Source organism: Setaria viridis, chromosome 1 (assembly GCF_005286985.2).
Source record: "Setaria viridis chromosome 1, Setaria_viridis_v4.0, whole genome shotgun sequence".
NCBI lineage: Eukaryota > Viridiplantae > Streptophyta > Magnoliopsida > Poales > Poaceae > Setaria > Setaria viridis.
The window spans coordinates 4,282,162-4,301,055 of NC_048263.2; the positions used below are offsets into that span (position 1 = coordinate 4,282,162).

At 44.4% G+C, this 18,894-nt stretch overlaps 2 protein-coding genes across 2 annotated transcripts; both read left to right on the top strand.

Annotated features, from left to right (window-relative positions):
• The first annotated feature begins 13,505 nt into the window (after positions 1–13,505).
• Positions 13,506–17,156, top strand: LOC117863801 (uncharacterized). Its single transcript, XM_034747656.2, has 5 exons — positions 13,506–13,838; positions 15,182–15,432; positions 16,003–16,093; positions 16,743–16,809; positions 16,910–17,156. Exons 1-5 carry the CDS (start codon positions 13,780–13,782, stop codon positions 16,961–16,963), a joined length of 522 nt encoding a protein of 173 aa, XP_034603547.1. The 5' UTR covers positions 13,506–13,779; the 3' UTR covers positions 16,964–17,156.
• Positions 17,157–17,294: 138 nt separating this feature from the next.
• Positions 17,295–18,578, top strand: LOC117863794 (23.6 kDa heat shock protein, mitochondrial). The gene is made up of 2 exons (XM_034747643.2): positions 17,295–17,995; positions 18,079–18,578. Exons 1-2 carry the CDS (start codon positions 17,722–17,724, stop codon positions 18,468–18,470), a joined length of 666 nt encoding a protein of 221 aa, XP_034603534.1. The 5' UTR covers positions 17,295–17,721; the 3' UTR covers positions 18,471–18,578.
• Positions 18,579–18,894: the final 316 nt, after the last annotated feature.

Here is an 18,894-nt window from a genome sequence, read left to right on the forward strand (position 1 = left end):
TGAGGAACTTTTTTGTAAGACAACCATGACGGTTGGAAGAAACAACCCACTTTAATATTAGGTAGAGATTCAAGGAATAAAGAATATTCCCTTGTACTTGTATCTTTTAATATTAGGTAGAGATTCAAGGAATAAAGAATATTCCCTTGTACTTGTATCTTTTAATATTAGGTAAAGATTCAAGGAATAAAGAATATTCCCTCGTACTTGTATCTCTGTCTACTTTATCCTGTTCTTGTGCTTGTCGTGAGAGTTGAGAGGGAGAGGTGATCCGACGTTGACGATGTGTTTCCAACACGTTATCAGCACTACCGCTCTTCATCGACTACGTCGGAGGAGTCGCCATCAAGCTCGACGCCAACGATCTCGCCGTGATCCTAATCAACGACTGCTTCGATGACGTCGACTACGTCATCTACATCGACTACGTTGAAGGAGTCAGCTTCAAGCTCGACGCCGGCGATCTCGCCATCGTCCTCGCCATCGACTACCTCGACGACATCGACTACGTCTACGTCGTTAGCGAGCGGATCTGCACAAACTCACCATCAAGCAGGCAGGTCTACGACCATGCCTATATCCCTACGCAGTACGTATCTACCGATAACTGCCGTACACGGCACCGGCAAGTGGCATCCAACGAGGTACTGTTTTTTAACCGTACAGTAGATTAGACTTGTGTTCCGATCGTCAAGTCTGAAATTCTTTTCTAATCTACATGTTTTGCCGGACGTGGAGCCAATGCTGTTACGTAGTCATGGTCTGTGACGAAGGAACCCTTTCTGCTTGAACCGATCTACTAGCCGGTAGCTAAAAGATTAAATTGCAAATCGATACAAGTACCATATGTCTGTGTGTTTCTATTTGTACTGTGTTTCCTACTTGCGGATGCATTTGGCTACGTGTTCTTATTCTGACAGCAGGTGCCTGCATGTAGTATGCCTCGGTTGTCAGTAATAAGCCTGGGTGTTGTCGTCTCGGAGGCGGCATCGCCGATCTAGTCAGTATGAGCTAGGTCATGAGCCTCGATATCAGTCATGAAGACATGCCGTAGAACACATATCTGAAAAACACATAGAAACAATTGAAATATACATATAAAGGGATTAACGTAAAGATTAATCTACCAATCGTATGCGTACAATGAACGACACGAAGTCGCTATCATCGTCACTGTTATCATTTGCCTGAAGCCAAATAGCAGACCGTCCACGAGTCATGGACCATGACTCCCACGTCGCGTCCTGCAGCCGCTCGATCTTAACTCGCACGTTGAGACCCTTGCTGTCCCGGCAGGCCAGTGCTATGGCGCCGGAGCCCGATGAGTTGTTACGCCGCCAGAAGGCAAGCTCCGGCGCAGTCGAATCCTTGTTTGGGAGGTGTACGGCTCGAAGCCAAGCCACAGTCACACTCACACACCGCCAGGGTACGCTAGCTCCACCTGAAGTTGGCATCGACACCGTCCGCCGCCCGAAGCCGCGACGTCCGCAGTCAAACTCGCTTGAAGTCGAGCCCCTGGCATCCTCATCGGATCTGCTCAACACCATCGCCGACTCTGTTCGTATGCAACCGTAGCTCGCCGGCCCGTATGCCGAGCACGTACACTTAACAATCGTAGCATGAGGTGTCCCTGCCCCGAAGCAAGAAGGGAAGAAAGAGGTGAGGCCGAATATGTGAGCCGGTCAAGAAGACGAGAGAAAGCGAGCGCAGCAAGCGACATTGCACATAAACCCCTAGTGTTATATAAAAAAACTAGCGTGCGGCCTGCAGTTTAAAATCTTTTTAATGGAATTCAGGCTCGAATATTTTCTAGCAGAAAATATCTTGGGTAATTCGGTATTTTACAGCGGATGCTGAAAATTAATCACTAATGGGAAATGCGCCATTAGTACCGGTTGAGAACCCCTTTAGTACCGATTTCGCAACCGGTACTGGTAGTTCAGTACTAAAGGGAGCCTTTAAGTACCGATTGTAACCGGTACTAAAGGGTTATTAAAAAAATTTTAAAAAAGAAATCCGCCGTCCAGCCCCACCGCCTCCCCGGCGACCCCACCTCCGCCTCCGCTCCGCTGCCTCCGCCTCCACCCCACCATCCGCCCTCCGCCACCCGCCCTCCGCCTCCGCCAACCGCCCTCCGCCTCCGCCGCCCTCCGCCCCTCCACCCTCCGCCTTCGCTGCGCCACCTCCGCTCTCCGTTCTGCCGCCCGCCCTCCACCCCTCCGCCTCCGCCGCCCTCCGCCCCTCCGCCTCCACTCCACCGCTCCCCGCCCTCTGCCCCGCCCCGCCGCCCTCTGCCGCTCTCCACCCTCCGCCCCACCACCGCTCCCGCTGCCCACCGTCACTGCTACCCTCCGCCGCCGCCACCTCACCTCGCCCCGCCGCTGCTCCTCCCTACCGGTGAGGGCCGAGCGGAGAGGGGAGGGTAGGGGAGGCAGATCAAGGAGTGTGAGAGCCGGGTGAGTGTGTGTGTGTGAGAGAGAGAGAGAGGAGGAGGAGGGGGAAGAGGCGGGTGAGAGAGAGAGAGAGAGAGAGGAGAGGGAGGGGTTGGGGGGAGAGAGAGATGGAGTGGGCAGCTGGCGGGGTGGGGGGTGGCGGATGGGAGCACTTTAGTACCAGGTGGGAAGTCCACCCGGTACTAAAGAGCCTCAGGCACATTAGTACCGGGTGGAGCCTCCACCCGGCACTAATGGGTGACCTTTAGTACTGGGTGGAGCCCCCACCCGGCACTAAAGGGGCTCAAGAGGGTCATTTCAGGGACTATCCGTTAGGCCTAGTACTAATGTGACCAAAATGCAACCGGTACAGAACCTCGGGACGAATGCTCATTTTCCAGTAGTGAATGTTATTTACAGTTTGCACCTCCTGTAAATTGATCTTTATGAAGTATATTTACTATTTTATGATATATTTGTTATAATTGCATATAAATACAGTAAATAATACCTTTAATCATAGAAACATGGTTCTAGGTATACGAGCTCTCCAAATTTTGAAACCCCTTTGAGGATCATATTTCATTTTTTTCTAGCATATTAATGGATATAAAACTCTAAAAATTTAAACCATTAATCCCTGAAGTGGCTAGAAAATTACCTTTAATTGTGCAAAATGGTTTTAGGTTTATTACCTCTCTCAATCTTGAAGAACCTTAGACATAACATCCCCTGAGAGTGTCATATTTATTTGTTTTTTTTCTAGCAACTTTTTGAATGGGGTAAATATTTGCTAGGAAAATTCTGGGAAATTATATAAATTATCTATTGAATAGATTAATCAAGCTTAATTAATTTGGCAATTGTTTCATGCATTTAAAACACATGAAGTGTGCCTGCAGCAATGCATGAATAATGTAGGATGTGACATGAAGTCCATTATTTCTTGAATAAATGTAATGTTGGTTTGACGCTTAGCACAATGAAATTTCCAGTAGAAATGCTATATATAACTCTGAAAGTTATTTTACCTAATTGAAATCAACAAATTTACTTCCCAACATGGCATTATGATTTTACAATAGCAAAAAATTCTTAAGAAGTATGTCCACTAAAGTTCATACATAACATGAAGTTATGCAGAATTGATATATTTTCTTGAAGAATCATATTCTGTTGCCACTTTGGCACTTTTGCAATTCAAGAAGAGTATGCATAAACGAAATATAGAAAATATTATGCAATCAGAAGTTGTATAAAACATGGAAGTGGAAGGGAAATAATGTATATTCAAGAAGTAATGTTAGGCTCAGGCGGAGATGCGTTGAGACAAAGTAGTCTCATACTCACCCTGAAACCTATAGATAGAATTTCCTGCATAAGTTGCATTATTAAGTTATATTCCTGAAGAATTTGGTTATAACTCATGAAGAGTAAGCACTTACCTTTTGCTTTAAGACCGGAAGTTTAGCAATAATTTAAGAATCTTTCCCAGAATAGAAGCGTAATTTGAACAAATTGGTGTTTCTTATCTCTGTATAGGTTTTTCTCACCTTGTGCCCACTTGCTTGTAGCAATTTTTACCTGTAATAATCACTTTAATCTCATGGAATATATAGAAGAATTACATATGGAATATTGTAAAATAATTACTTTAAATTTTATTTGATAATCATTTGAAATTATTTTTTTCCAATAAAGTCTCAAATAACCCATATAGGTTGTAGTTATTGTGCATTGCTACCATGCAGGTAAAACAGAAACTGAATTTCCATGAAGTACATTAACTAGTAATATACATGCTTTTTAATTGAACTCGAAGATTCAATTTAGTCATGAAGTTGTATATTACTTGACTATGTACTGAATACATGAGCCCTCTAACTTGAAGTTTATTCTACTCAAATCACATTGCTGTACACTGAATAGTACAATTATATGGATTTCATCCCATATCTTGTATATAGTAGCAGTATAATTTAATTCTATGGAATATTTGAAGTAATTGATAGATCATGCTTGAAGCATAGCATCACCTGAAGTGCAATTATGGTATGAAAAGGGGGAGAAATTGAGGATCTAGAGGCACACGAAGAATGTGGATAAATTTGAAAATAAAATATTTTAATAGGCATGTCCCTAATCTTGTAAGATTGTTGGTTTAGAGCCTCATCCTGTTAGATTGATGGACAATCAACATGCAAGTTGGCCTGTAGCCATAGTCACTGTAATGGCTAAGCATGTAGCTCTGCGTAGCTTATTTGTAATCCTAATACCACTATATCACTCAGAATGACAAAGTTAGTAGTTATTCCACACGAATGTGAGGACCTGCATGTCAGCACATTAATTAGAAGTCTTTGCATGGACATCACATCAAAATTTCACTTCACGTTGTCTTGTAGCTATCATGCTATTCCTATCATTACACCAGCTTGTATGTTGTGCTCATTCAAAACTTCTCCATTTGAGAAGTAGCTCCCACTCTTAGAAGATGGCCAGTAAGCCATCATAGCACTCTATCAACTAGCTAGCATGCTGACAAATCAGTGTATTATATACACATGTGCAAAATGACTAGTAGTCATTAATTAATCTTTAGTCAAGAAGGCTAAGATCAGGGGAGCAAATTGGTCTAGAAATGACATGATAGGAAATTTATCCAATTAAAAAAAATTGGTTGGCCCAATTAGAATGGGTTCGTGGAAAAATGAAAAGAAAATGGATATGTTAGTCCATTGTGTGGGAAATAATTTTATATTATGGTTTCAAAAGCAAATGGGGAATTCCTGAATGAGAAAATGATTAAATTTTCCAGAAGAAATTTCACGTAGATTATATTTTGTATAAATATTAACTTGAAGTTTAATTATAAAAATTACTTGAAGTATATGATATGAGTTTTTTTTAATATTTTGGGCTAAATAAATAAAGAAGCTAGACAATATAATAGTTCAGTAGACTTAGAAATATGCAGATTATTGGTACGCGGAACATATCAAACTACTAAATATATTAATGAAGTCTAGCTCGCTGCATAACAAATAATCCTTTAAAGTTTGAAATAAAGTGCATGAAATTTTATTTCACCATCTTAGCATACAAATGGGCATCAACTTAAAGTTGGAGAAATATGGATCTGAATTTCCATTACATTAAGCTCATGGGGATATCATTGGAAGTATGCTATTTATGAAGATCTAATTCCGGCATTAGGGGGATAGAAAGCCCATATGGATGCCTTGTATTGAATGGAAGAATAATCCTCATAATATTCCTAGAAGTTTGAACCAGGAATAGAAACATGCACTAAATCGAATGAAGAAAAGTATAATGCTAGAAAATTAAAAATGTGAGGAAGTCTAGGAAGAGTATCGGATTTAGCAGCCCGACAGTCCACTAGGGGTTACCTAAGTGGTTGATTTGTAGGCAGGGAGGATTGCGAGACCAAGAACTTGAAGGTAATCACGAGAACACGAAGGTTTAGACAGGTTTGGATCTTCAAAGAGTAATACCCTACATCCTGTGTTTTGCTGGTTTGTATTACTTTGCGCTGGTGCGTGGAATAATTTAGATCGATGGGATGCCCTCGAGAGGCGCCCTTGGCCGCCTTATATAGGTTGACGACCTAGGGTTACAAGTCGGTTTGAATCTAATCCTAGTTGGTTGTTACATAAAAAGCAATCTGAGTCGGATTACAGCAAGTAACCCGCAATATCCGAGCTAATTTGAATCGCTCGGCCTTTCTTGACTTGTGCTCCAAGTATCTTCACATCTTTGGGCTGCACGTTCTGGTCGGGCGGGCCCACTTGTCAGGACCCGCCAATACCCTGGTTGGTGGGGACCCATGGAGTACCCATATCCCTCAAGCCCCCGAGCGATGTGTAGGCGAACAAGAACCTGAGGACATCGCAGCGAAGCTTGGAATGTGGTCGGCTGAAACTGCAATGGCGTTATAGTGACAGAGAGGCTGCACAGTGCTCAAAAAGAAGAAAATCCGAGCGAACGCAGAGCCATATGCGTAGAGTCATTCGAGTGCCGAGTTAATGGATGACGGGCATCCAGTAAGTCGAAGCGAAGGACATGGAGGGCGTTGCAAGATGCACTCCATATGAAGTAGCCCCCGGGCATTGAGGCTATTAGTATAATCGGTCCAATGGTCAAAAAGGAAGAACAAAATTGATCCCAGAAGTAGATCCTAGTGCCCGAGCATAAGGATAGGCGAAGCCACGGAGGCATGCCGACCAGAAATAGGCAACCAACCCCGGAGCGCGAGGACTAGCGGAGCCGCAAAGGCGCGCTGACCAGAAATATGCACCTAGTCCCCGAGCGTGACTGTGAGGACTGACGGAGCCACGGAGGCACGTCGAGTTGCCTCCCGCCCTAAGCTAAAGAGGTCGGCCGGGCGACGGGAGGCGCGTTGAGTCATCTGTGATGCCCAGCCCCCAAGCTTAGGAGCCAGACGAGTCGCAGAGGCATGTCGAGTCACCTTCCACCTCGAGCAAGAGAGGTCGGACGAGTGACAGGAGGTGCACCGAGTTGTCTGCGGCGCTTAGCCCCCGAGCGTGGCAGCCGGACGAGTCACGGAACCACGTCGAGTCACCTCCCGTCCCGAGCCAGAGAGGTCACTCAGGTGATGGGAGGCACGCCAAGTCGTCTGCGACGCCCAGCCCTCGAGCCTGGGAGCCGAACGAGCTATAGAAGTATGCCAAGGCGCCTCCTGCCCCGAGCCAAAAAGGTCGGCCGGGTGATGGGAGGCACGTTGAGTCATCTGAAGCGCCCAACCCTCGAGCCTAAGAGCCAGACGAGCCATAGAAGTATGCCAGGTTGCCTCCCGCCCCAAGCCAGAAAGGTCAGCCGGGCGACAGGAGGCACGCTGATTCGTCTGCAGCACCCAACCCCCAAGCCTGGGAGCCGGACGAGCTGTAGAAGTACGCCAAGTCGCCTGCCGTCCCGAGCCAAAATGGTCGGTCGTACGACGGGAGGCACGCTGAGTCGACTGCGGCGCCTAGCCCCCGAGCCTAGGAGCTGGACGAGCCACAGAAGTACGCCAAGTCGCCTTCCGCCCCAAGCCAAAAAGGTCGGCTGGGCGATGGGAGGCATGCCGATTCATTTGCGGCACCCAGCCCCCGAGCCTGGGAGACAGACGAGTTATGGAAGCACGTCGAGTCGCCTCTTGCCCCGAGCTAGAGAGGTTGGTTGGACGACAGGAGGCACGCTGAGTAGTTTTTGAGCTATAAAAGGACAATACAAACATTATGTAGCATAGTGTAAATCATTTAATAATTGAACAACTCGGAAGTTTAATTCGTTGTATAAGTAAATTCTTGCATGTCCTGCTCTTGTAGGTCGTGTAATTTCCCCGGATAGTTAGACTATTACGTTTAAGCACCTAGCTCTGCTGACCACTGCTCACAGAGAGGACGGCTTATCTCAGGTTATAGTGCTGGGGCTGACCCGATGCTTGCATATAGGAGACGCGCAGGATGAGTCAAGGTTTCATGGATTAAGGCGTGTGCTACCCGAGTAATTTAGCAACCGTTAAGAGAAGACGTACAAGACATGAAGGAGATCTCAAAGCAGTCGAAACTATGCAAAAAAGCGAGAGTGTGCACTGGGCACTCGTAGGTTGCAGTTCCGACTGCCCGTGTAGTGGACGGACCAAGCTGTATGAGCAATCAGGGTGTGACCAAGGTTATCGGCAGAAGTCACGGAGACATGGAGGAGCCAAGACGTATGTAGGTATACGGAAGCCGTAAAATATTTGATCGTAAATAAGACATAGCTTGATTGGTGCCGAGTTGGAGAGTCAGAGCTTAGAAGCCCCGAGCGTGATCTCAATCGTCATGGTTGGCGGATAGTTTTCGATGAAGCAAACTAGTCGGGATTTGTTGCTGTGTGATGTCTGATCAGGCACGAGTGGTTGATGAAGTCGTTGAAGCATCAATGATCCTGTTCGTAGAGATAGCAGATCAGACTGCCAGAGGTGCAGTTGTGGTACTAGTCAACGTGATCGTAGGGGAGTCGCCAAGCGCATGGTAGTGCTACCGATCCTAGCAATTCCACGCGGACGGGGAAATTTTTCTCGCGCCTACTCGTCCACCCGGCGATGGTGCACTATGCCATGACTATGGGATGGATGACCATGCTTGAAAAAATAGATTAAGAAAGAATCTTTGCCAAGAATAAATCTAGTTGGAGGCAGATTAGATCGAATTTTGAAGAATGAAACGGAAAGAATCTTCCCTGAATATCATGTGGACTTATATACATGCAATCCAAGTGCATGTGCCCGTGAGGTGCGCGATCCTCCCGGGTCCTGACCATCATCCGCTCCTGGGCACCAAGATTGAAGCCTCGGAACGGAGCGTCGCCAAACTGCGTGCAAACGAATTTGTTGTTGTAGATGGATTCGCCTGCCATGGCAACCGATTTGATGATTACTACTACTAAGCTCGCTGGGTGGGTAGGTGGTCTTCGTGTTGTCGGGAAAGATGATGCTGGGGCGAGATGCCATCGAGCTCGCTGGTGAGAATCTCACAATCACCCCTACCTGGCGCGCCAACTGTCGGATTTAGTAGCCCGGTAGTCCACTAGGGGGTTACCCAAGTGGTTGATTTGTAGGCAGAGAGGATTGCGAGACCAAGAACTCGAAGGTAATCACGAGAACATGAAGGTTTAGACAGGTTCGGGCCTCCGGAGAGTAATACCCTACGTCCTGTGTTTTGCTGGTTTGTATTACTTTGCGTTGGTGTGTGGAATAGTTTAGATTGGATGGGATGCCATGGGAGGAGCCCTTGGCCGCCTTATATAGGCTGACAACCTAAGGTTACAAGTCGGTTTGAATCTAATCTTAGTCGGTTGTTACATGGAAAGCAATCTGAGTTGGATTACAACAAGTAACCCGCAATATTTGGGCTGATTTGAATCGCCCGACCTTTCTTGACTTGTGCTCCAAGTATCTTCACGTCCTTGGGCCGCATGTTCTGGTCGGGCGGGCCCACTTGTCATGACCAGCCAGTACCCTGGTCGGTGGGGACCCATGGGGTACCCATATCCCTCAAAGAGCACCACCAGATGTGGAAACACACTTGAAGTGAAACTCCCTGAAGGACTTTATCTCATTGAGAATGTGCACATAATGAATACTCACAAATGGAAATCTGGAAATTAGGAGAAACAATATGAAGTAATTAACCAGAAGTTAAGTTTACTTGTAGTAAACAGAATGTTATGTGTGGTATATCCTGGGTATTTAATAGTATACTTACCATGACAGATGACTTGATCATTAATTTAAAATCTACAGGGATGCCTGTTGGTTTTGGATCGAATGTACTTGTCAAAAAATTTATTGAAATCTCCGTTGAATTATAGAAAGAAGACCGTTATGGTCAAATACCTCACAAACTAAGAAATAATCATCATGAAGATGAATGCGTAACACTATAAAGCGAGCTGAATATTTTGTGTTGGGATAACATATACTAGTTGACTATATCATAATCTTATCTTGAAGATATGGGAGAGAAAAGAATGAATGTCGACAACATTACCTCTATCATTGCAAATATTTCTCTAACGAGAATATGGATCCATAAATAAAGTCCATGGCAGAGTTGCATGAAGCACTCATGTTGGGTCAAATTGAAGAATGCAATTGAGCTAGAACCATGAAGAATGTATTTGAACCTGGAAGTTCAAATTGGATGAATCATTATGAAATAATGACATGGTGAAATGTAATGGTTCATAAGTCTTTCAAAAGACTAATAAACTCCCATTATGTATGATTGAATATTCTGCTACTTATCTGGCATATGGAAAGAATGAATTAAATATATATTATGCAGTTAATAGATGGATTCTGAAAATCCATGAGAAATGATCCTTGAAGGACTCGTCATTCCTCGAAGGAATAACAATCACAACAAATAGAATTAAATCTCATATCAAGTAGTAAATGTCTAAGGTTGATAATATTCCTGAATGAATATTAATAGTCTCTAGAAGAGCAAATACTTGAAGGAAATAAAGTCATAAAAGTGACTTATTGTGAATTACACGTTCCAAATAAAAGAGTTCATAGAAGAGCTCAAGTTAAAAGGATCATGTACATCACTTCTCTCTTGCATGAGAGAATATCTCACAGAAGAGATACTTTTCTCAAAGAATTAGAAAATCCTTAAAGGATATAGTCAATGAATGACTTTTCAATAAACACCAATAGTCCCGAAGATATGAATGAAAATTCATCCTGATCCATGTAAATGAATTAGAATGTGGTGAGGAATCGTATGATCCTGAATGTACCATACAAGCACATGTAAGTGCATATCAACTAGCTAGCATTGATAGCAAGTATCCTCACATACCATAGAAGATATATTGGTGATTGGCAAGTTGAATTATCCCCTCAAACGCCAACTGAAGACTGATTATCTATAGTGGAATAAACCAATCCCTGAAGATCTACTGAATAGATCATTGGTTATAACTTTGAGTCCACTAAGATAAAGTTGCAATTATTTTAAATTCAAATAGTAAAGTTTGGTATATAATATCTAGTTGTTATCCCCATATTTCCTCTGAAAGGATAAAATTTTATTTTGTGTTGCACAGATAAATAAGTGGTTGCTAGTGCTTGAAGCATTGCTCCTAATATAATCTAGAAGAATTATAAATTAAGACTTTGAAGGACTAAGTATTGTACTCATGTATATTTATGAAGAATGTGACTATGGCATCTTGAACACTGAAGTTCAAAGGATGTTGTCATGAAGGGAAGCATATCTTTAATCATATTTAGATATGAAGTCTTTTAAGTTGTACCGAGAAGGAATAACTTGATGATTGAATTTTTCATGAAGATATACCACTCATTTACTTAGATCATGCAAATCTTTATTGCAAGAATCATGAAGTTCATGCATAAATCTTGAAGATTGATTATTATTCATGAAGAATAGCATCTATAGAACACTATATAACCAAGAAGGTTTAATGTTGTACTCTTTTTTCCCTTTGTGAGTTTTTACTTGAAGGTTTCTCACATAAGGTTTTTGATGAGGCAACATGTGCAATACAATTATGGTTGATATGTACTCTTTTCTCCTAGAAATATTTTTTCCCACTGGCTTTTCGGATGGAGTTTTTGATGAGGCATATGCATTCGCGGTAATCGGCCAAGGGGGAGTGTTGTAAAACAACCGGACTTTGTATAGAAGGAAAGGAGGACTAGAAGTCCTAGTCATTGTCCGGTTGCTTGTGGGCTCTTACCAAATCTCTAGGCATAGTTCGGAGTATATATACGAGGGAGATCTTCATTGTAAATTATCAATATTCATACTTGTGTCTTTGTCTACTTTCTCTTGTTCTTGTGCTTGTCGTGAGAGTTGAGGGAGAGAGAGGTGATCCGATGTTGACGACGTGTTTCACAACAGGAAGCACGACGAGGCTGTGAGTAAAAGCTTTTCTTGTTCGAAAAACGTGGGTAAAGATTAGAGACTGTGATCATCCGGTCGATATATCCAACCCCAATCTAGTAACAGTTAAAAAACACTATGATCATGTAATGATGAGATTAAAGAACAATAAGTATGCTACAAGATACAAAAGATTTATACAATTCACGTGGACATTATATCACTAGGTTTTTTTTTAGGGGTAAATATGCTATGTTTCCGGCAATCAACACATTGTGCATGCAAGCTCCACTCGGTTTTTCCTGAGCTATGGGGTGCAATGCAAATAGAAATTTGTGGGTGGGTGGTTGGGTGCGGCTATCAGACGCAATGCAAGATGGACCGAGGCCTGATTCACTTAAATTATTTTTTAAAAAAAGACATGGATTATCTATGCTTAAAATGAAGAGTTAATGACTTATTGCTAATTAATTCTTGATATAATATACATATATATATATATATGTAGGATATCTGTTTCAAATTGTATGTTATTTTAACATTTTAGATACATATTTTTCACACGTATATACCTAGATATATAGTAAAATTATATATAAAAAAGTGCCAAAACACCTTATGCAATTTATAACAGAAGGAGTAGTACACATGAACTTTGATCCAAAAGCAGCAAAGCAAGGACCATCCATGATTCCTTTAGCTTGTTGATCCAAAGCAGGGTGTAGTAGATAAAGAATGAAAAAAAAATAAAAGAGTTGGAAGGAGGGCTGCGCAAACCAAAACGCTATCCTACATGTTCCGTTTGGATAGTTAAAAACCATCTAAGTTTTAGCTGCAGCTTAAAAAGTGTACTATCCCTTTAGCAAGTAGAACCTAGCTAAACCCAAACTAATGAGTTAAAAAACCAAAATACCCCTACCTGTACATGGGAATTCTTCATGCCACTGCACCATAGTCTAACTATTCAATTAGTTGGTGAATCTAAACATTTCAGTTAAAATTTAGCTAGCTACTTCTTTAGCAAGGTGGGGGCGGATACAAAGGGGAGCCCTAGCCCCCCCCCCCACCCCTCTCAAAAAAAGAAAAAGAAAAAAGAAAATTGGTCACAGATTAAGGAGAGTAAGAAGAAAGGTCCCCTTAGCAGCTGGTTAATTTTAGTTGAGTGGCACTATCAATTTTGCCGTGAATACGTATCAACAGACTGCTATCTTATCACCTACAATGGTGGTTTGAGTGAATTGGGGAGAACGGAGAACGAGAGAACAGACGTGCGAGTAACTGTTGTACCCGTTGCGATTGCGAGCACGTAACGGAATTCCTAGCCCAACTCACGGGCCACGGCTACCGCCTGCCGCGGCTTGCACGCCAGGGTTTAGTCTCGCGATTCCCGTCGCGATTACCGCCACGTAATCCCGGATTCGTTGCCTCCCCAGTCCCAGGCCGAAACGAGTCCACCGGACCCCACTCGTCATCGGCGGCACCCTCTCGGCCGTCGATCCAGCAGCCGACGCTCCGGATCGACCCACGCACGGCACCAACGGGCCGCCATCCAGCCAGGCACGGCCGCAATGATTCCTCCCCCCCTCGCCTCCGAAAGCGAGGTGAGCTGCTGCAGATAAGGAGGGAGGCCGCCATTATCGCAGCACGCCGCGTCATCAAATCGAGGCCGGAGAGAGAGAGAGAGCAAAAAGAACAAAAAAAAAAAAGGTTTCCTCGAGCGTGGAAGCGAGTGGGAGGGATTCTCTCTCTCTCTCTCTCTCTCTCTCTCTTCCCGGCGTGGTGAGAGGTGAATCCCCAATCCGCCGGTGCCACAGCCAGCGGTAGGGTTGCGGGGATCGCGGTGCCGGTGCGGGAGCGGGCGCGGGCGCGGGCGCGACTGCTGTAGAGTAGCCGCCGACGACGGCGCGGCGGAACCGGATGCTATGCTGCTGAACTGCGGGTCGCTCTCCTCCTGGGTGCGCCGCTTCGTCGCCTGCGTCGGGTACGCCTCCCTCCTTCATGCTCTCTTGTATGGTTGATTGATTGCTGGGCTTGTCTGCTTCCTGCTGCTGCTGCTCCGACGCGATTGGCTATGGATTGGAGTTTCTGTAGCTACGCGATTGGCTGTACGCTGTAGCCGTGATGAAATTTGTTGCCTTGGTAATCTCGTCTTGGAATGGATTTTTAGTCTTAAGACCTTAGTTAACCCTTGACAGCCCAGTTTATATAAAAGGGGCAACAGACTGGCTTCATTACGGTTAGCTGTATGAAATTGGTGATGCGGATGATTATTGATTTGCTGTCGTATTCTGGTAATTTCTATACTTGCCATTATCTCTGCTAAGGGTATTTGGTGATTTTCTAGCAAAATGCTGGTTATCACCCTGATACTTTCGCTTTCGTGTTAGGTCTCCTGTCAGCTTCTTTTTCTTTCGTGCTCCCTTAAGCTTGCAATTAGTGGCCTCCAAAAGTAACTAGTACAACAGAAAAGAGAAACAACTATTGATGTTTACCCCCTTTGATCAATATTATAATGTTCATTTGTTTGTGAAACTAGAAAAGGGAATAAATTCTTAACTACTATTTCTGTGCCTAACTGCCGATTTGATTGAATAAAGCATGTGGATTTACTTTTACTTTGATAAAGAGTAAGGTATCTCCTCTGAGTTATGGACTTACAGTTCACTTAAGAATACTGGCTAGGAATGACTGGAAAAGCTACTTACCTGCAGTACTAACTTTAATCTAAAACTCAACTTCAGTTCATATTTGCAATTGGCTTCATGTCTAGGAAGTTTTGTCTTTGAAGGTTTAGTCTGTGAACAATTGAGCACAATAAATGAATGGCTGTTCAAATTGGCTAGATGAATTTTGGCTTACTAATATCCTATGTTCTCCAATTCGTAAACGCAAAAAAAATGCATCTATCTTTTCAAATGGGACAACAGCCGTTTCCTTATTCTGCATAGACTGTGGGGTTTGTTTTTATTTTCCAATTTTGTGGGTTCTAGCTAGTCTCAGTTAAAGGTTATTTTGTGTGTCCCTCTTGGAATCTCATAGCAGCAGTCATGTTGTTTAAGAGACTTGTCTGGCAGAGTGAACGGGTAAGGGCCTTAGATTGTAAATGCTTAAAGCCTACTGGAAAGTAGGCGTTCATCCTTGTAACTTCCAACTGGTTGGTTATAGCTGGGACAGGTAGCTCATTCAAAACTTGTTCTAATCCACCATTGGTGATTGTACAAATGTATGTTTCCTATGTAAGCCTTTTCTTAATTTGTTCATGTTAGTCATCTAAGTACCTGGTACTAATCATTTATTGGCAAATCCTGGTTTGCAACAGAGCAGAGGTTGTTTTGGTTGTGCCCAGCCTACTCCCATAATAGCTGTTGATGAGCCTTCAAAAGGTTTAAGAATTCAAGGGCGCTCAGTAAAAAGGCGCCATTTGTCCGACGACTTTTGGAGTTCAAGTCCGCACGAAATGGAGAACAGTGCCCTGCAATCCCGACATAGTATGTCTTCAATCAGTACAGCAGCACAACCTAATGACCAGCATGCTGCTGGAAGTAGCAGCAATCCAAATGAATTTGTAAATCAAGGTAAAAGAGTTTCCATGTCTACACTTGCATACAAAAGGTGCCCATGTTTGATTGTTCATTCCATACTCATGAATTTTCAGGCAACATTAAACAAATAGTTCCATTCATGCTCATTTAGACTGCTTTTAAGCATGGTGCATTTGTGGTTCAGAAAATTCAGCTTTTACTCAGCGTCATGGCAATTTTGCAAGATGCTGTTTGGTGAACATATTTGCAAATTATTATTTGGCATGGCTGTATGCTGTAGTTGTTACAGCTCCATAGTCCATAACATGCTCATATAATTGGTAGTTAGTTGCTGTATCAGTTAGTGATTCTACATAATCTGGAAAGTTGATTCAATTGAAATTATTAAAATATTAAGTCTGCCTGGCAATAAGCGAGATTAACCCCTGACAGTGGTCACACAGCCACATGGTAATTCGCTTGCTGTTATGACTACTGCATCCCAACCTTAAAGGGCCAGTTCCTGGGAACAACTGTTCATCGTAACATTCTATATGATAAAGCAATAGGAAACCACCTGTGGTTCATTCACTGACATTTTCCCCATCATCTGTACAACCATAGGTCTTCTACAATGGCACCAGACTAGACAACAGTGGATTGGAAAACGAAAGCGTAATTCTCAGGGCCAACAAAGTCGAGAACCAAAAATAAGGTTAGTTGTCCAAGTTTCCTTTTTCTTTTTGTTATGGAACACCAAAGGTCTTTCTCTACATTTTTGCAGTGGCCAGAATAGTTCTTTATGTTGTAATTTTAGTTACATGAAATAACTTAATCACCACCAGCTTGGAAATGAACCAGCTGAGGTTTCTGCCACTCAATTTGAAATACCTCAAGTTCGTGATATACTGTGTTTACCGATGATATGCTATTTGTATAGGAATCTGCTACTTACCTGGCTGTCAGTTCAAGGCCCTGTTTGTTTGAGCTGCAGCTTTTGAGCTTTTCTTAAAAGTTGATGCTGGCTTTTTGGTTCTGAAAAGCCAATACTAGCTTTTAAAAGATGGGTTTAGCTTCCTGGACCCAAAAAGCTAAGAAAAGCTGAGAAAACTGAGCTTTTCAGCTTTTCATATAAACTCAGCTTTTCTGAGCTTCTAGCTTTTCGGAAGCTGCATGAGAAGTTCGTTGTTTGTTTGAGCTTCTGATTTTCATGCTGAGAAGCTGCCAAGAAGCTTAAACAAACAGGGCCTAACACTGAGATCCCAGGAGCGCAGAATCGTGTCTGATACTTAGAGATTAGGGTAGTTGACTAGTTTCTGATCGATGCCTTTTGCACTAATGTCTTGTCCGCCTGGTGACTGCAGTCATTATGCCACATATGAGAGCCTGCTTGGTAGCACAAAACCATTTGCACAATCGATCCCTCTCAGTGTAAGATCTCTTGAAAAACTACACTCCATCTTCCTTTTGACATATGCATCCCTTTTTTTAGACAATGCATTGACTTGTGCTTTGGGTTGTCTGTTGTCAGGAAATGGTGGATTTCCTCGTGGTCAGCTGGGAGCAGGAAGGCCTATACGATTAGGAGACGGTTAATGGAAGTGTATTGTTTGAGGCCACGTTATGAAATCGCTGAAATGTACGCAAACTTTAGTTGGCTGCCAAAGCTTGTGTGGTGATGAATGTGGATTGTCTTGGAGACAGGATGGCATCCCTCTCTTAAGCAAATGTAAAATATTCTGTCTTTTACTGCTAGTAATTGTGTTTACAGCGTTCAATTTGCTGTTCCTTGGTTCTTCGATCACATGTCCTCTACGACTCTACCCTTCTGTTGTTAGACATATGACGTTCTTCGGTCAGAAGCTGCTTAGTTCATTTTTAACTAATTAGATTGTGCTAAATATCATATATTTTTAAGGGAAGTAATACTTGGTAAACTTAGCGTGTAATGTGCACTTTTCAGATGTTTTAGGGAACAGTAAGCCATTATTCCACTTGCACTGGGTCTACCTGTTTTTGCACATCTTAGCCCTCAATAACAAGAAACAAATAGGCTGGAAACCATTATCAATCCGTGGAGGAATTATGTACCCTCTTTGTGTCAAATCCTCTTTTTTATCGATCCTGGGCGCGCCCAGAAGGTGATAGAAGTGCCCATCTCGGCGTCTCCCTTTCCAGATGTCTCTCCGGCCTTCTCACCTTGCGTGTTGTCCTCCTCTGCCGCTTTATATGCACACCATCGCCACCTGGATCACCCAGAGCAGAGTAACCCAGAGTGACGAAGCGATCAAGTGTCCTGTGCCTAGTTTCGGCAGAAGCAAATCCATTTAGCCCGGCTCTGACATGGCTCTAGCTCGCCTGTGCCTCAACAGGGCCCTCGCCGGCCGCGCGCCGGCGCTGGCGAGGCCGGCCTACGCCGCATCCCCGGCGGCGGACGTGAGCCTTCACCTTCACTCCCCCTTCTCAACATCGTCGTCTGCGGCCGACTCTGCCACCGGAGGCGAGGCGAGCCGCCGGGAGGTCGCCGTGTCGGGCCAGTCCGCCGCCCCCGCGCGCCGCGGCGGCCGCTGGGCGTGGCGAGACCTCCGCGACTTCACCCCGTTCCGCCTCGTCGACGGTACGTCCTGCTCGCATTGTTTGGCAACACCTGTAGCTTAATTAACCGCCCGCCATGGACGCCGGAGACTGACTGCCACGCAGGGCTCGGGAGCGCGCTGTCGCAGGTGGCGGGGGCGCTGGGCCGGCCGCTGGAGCGGCTGGCGCCGTCGCGGCTGTTGTCGGGGAAGGTGCGGGAGGACGAGGCGCGGTACCGGCTGCGGTTCGAGGTGCCGGGGCTCGGGAAGGAGGACGTGCGCGTGGCGGTGGAGGACGGCGTGCTGGTCATCGAGGGCGAGAAGCGGGAGCACGGCGGGGAGGAGGGAGACGGCGACGGCGAGTGGTGGGCGGCCAGCGGGTACCACGCCAGCCTGGTGCTCCCGGACGACGCGCGCGCCGAGGGGATCACCGCGGAGGTGAAGGACGGCGTGCTCTACGTCAACGTGCCGCGCACCGGGCAGCGCAGCCGGAACGTCACCGAGGTTAAGGTCCAGTAGCCAGACCACACGTCTTGTGAACAAATAAAAATAGTGATGATGTGAAGTGACGTTCGCGTGTATTGCACCAGAGGTCTTTCATGTGAACAAATGACGTTTGCGTACTAACGGGCAATTCTGGGACACTAGTCTCTTCGATAGGCTGCCGTCGATCCTTCTGTTGCTGTTTAGAGCGCTCTTAAATGACAGAATGCCCAGCGTAAGAGCAATTCCAACAATAGTTCCCAACCTCTATTTCTTTTTCTATCTTATTTCAATAAGTATATGCTACATATATATCGTTCATATCACACCACTATAACTCAAATGTAAATATTTTTTAGCTTGACAATGAACCAAATTCAAATCCACGATTTCAAAGATGAAAGTTCAAATTTAAATATTTTTGAACCTAAAGATCACATAGGCATATTGAAATTGTCTA

What these genes read in the sequence shown, in the direction of transcription:
- LOC117863801 (XM_034747656.2), top strand. Translation starts at nt 13,780, where the DNA reads ATGCTGCTGAACTGCGGGTCGCTCTCCTCCTGGGTGCGCCGCTTCGTC. An exon ending in AGTCGAGAACCAAAAATAAG is followed by an intron (nt 16,094 to 16,742) that starts GTTAGTTGTCCA and finishes TGGTGACTGCAG; the next exon opens with TCATTATGCCACATATGAGA. An exon ending in CACAATCGATCCCTCTCAGT is followed by an intron (nt 16,810 to 16,909) that starts GTAAGATCTCTT and finishes GTCTGTTGTCAG; the next exon opens with GAAATGGTGGATTTCCTCGT.
- LOC117863794 (XM_034747643.2), top strand. Translation starts at nt 17,722, where the DNA reads ATGGCTCTAGCTCGCCTGTGCCTCAACAGGGCCCTCGCCGGCCGCGCG. An exon ending in CCCGTTCCGCCTCGTCGACG is followed by an intron (nt 17,996 to 18,078) that starts GTACGTCCTGCT and finishes ACTGCCACGCAG; the next exon opens with GGCTCGGGAGCGCGCTGTCG.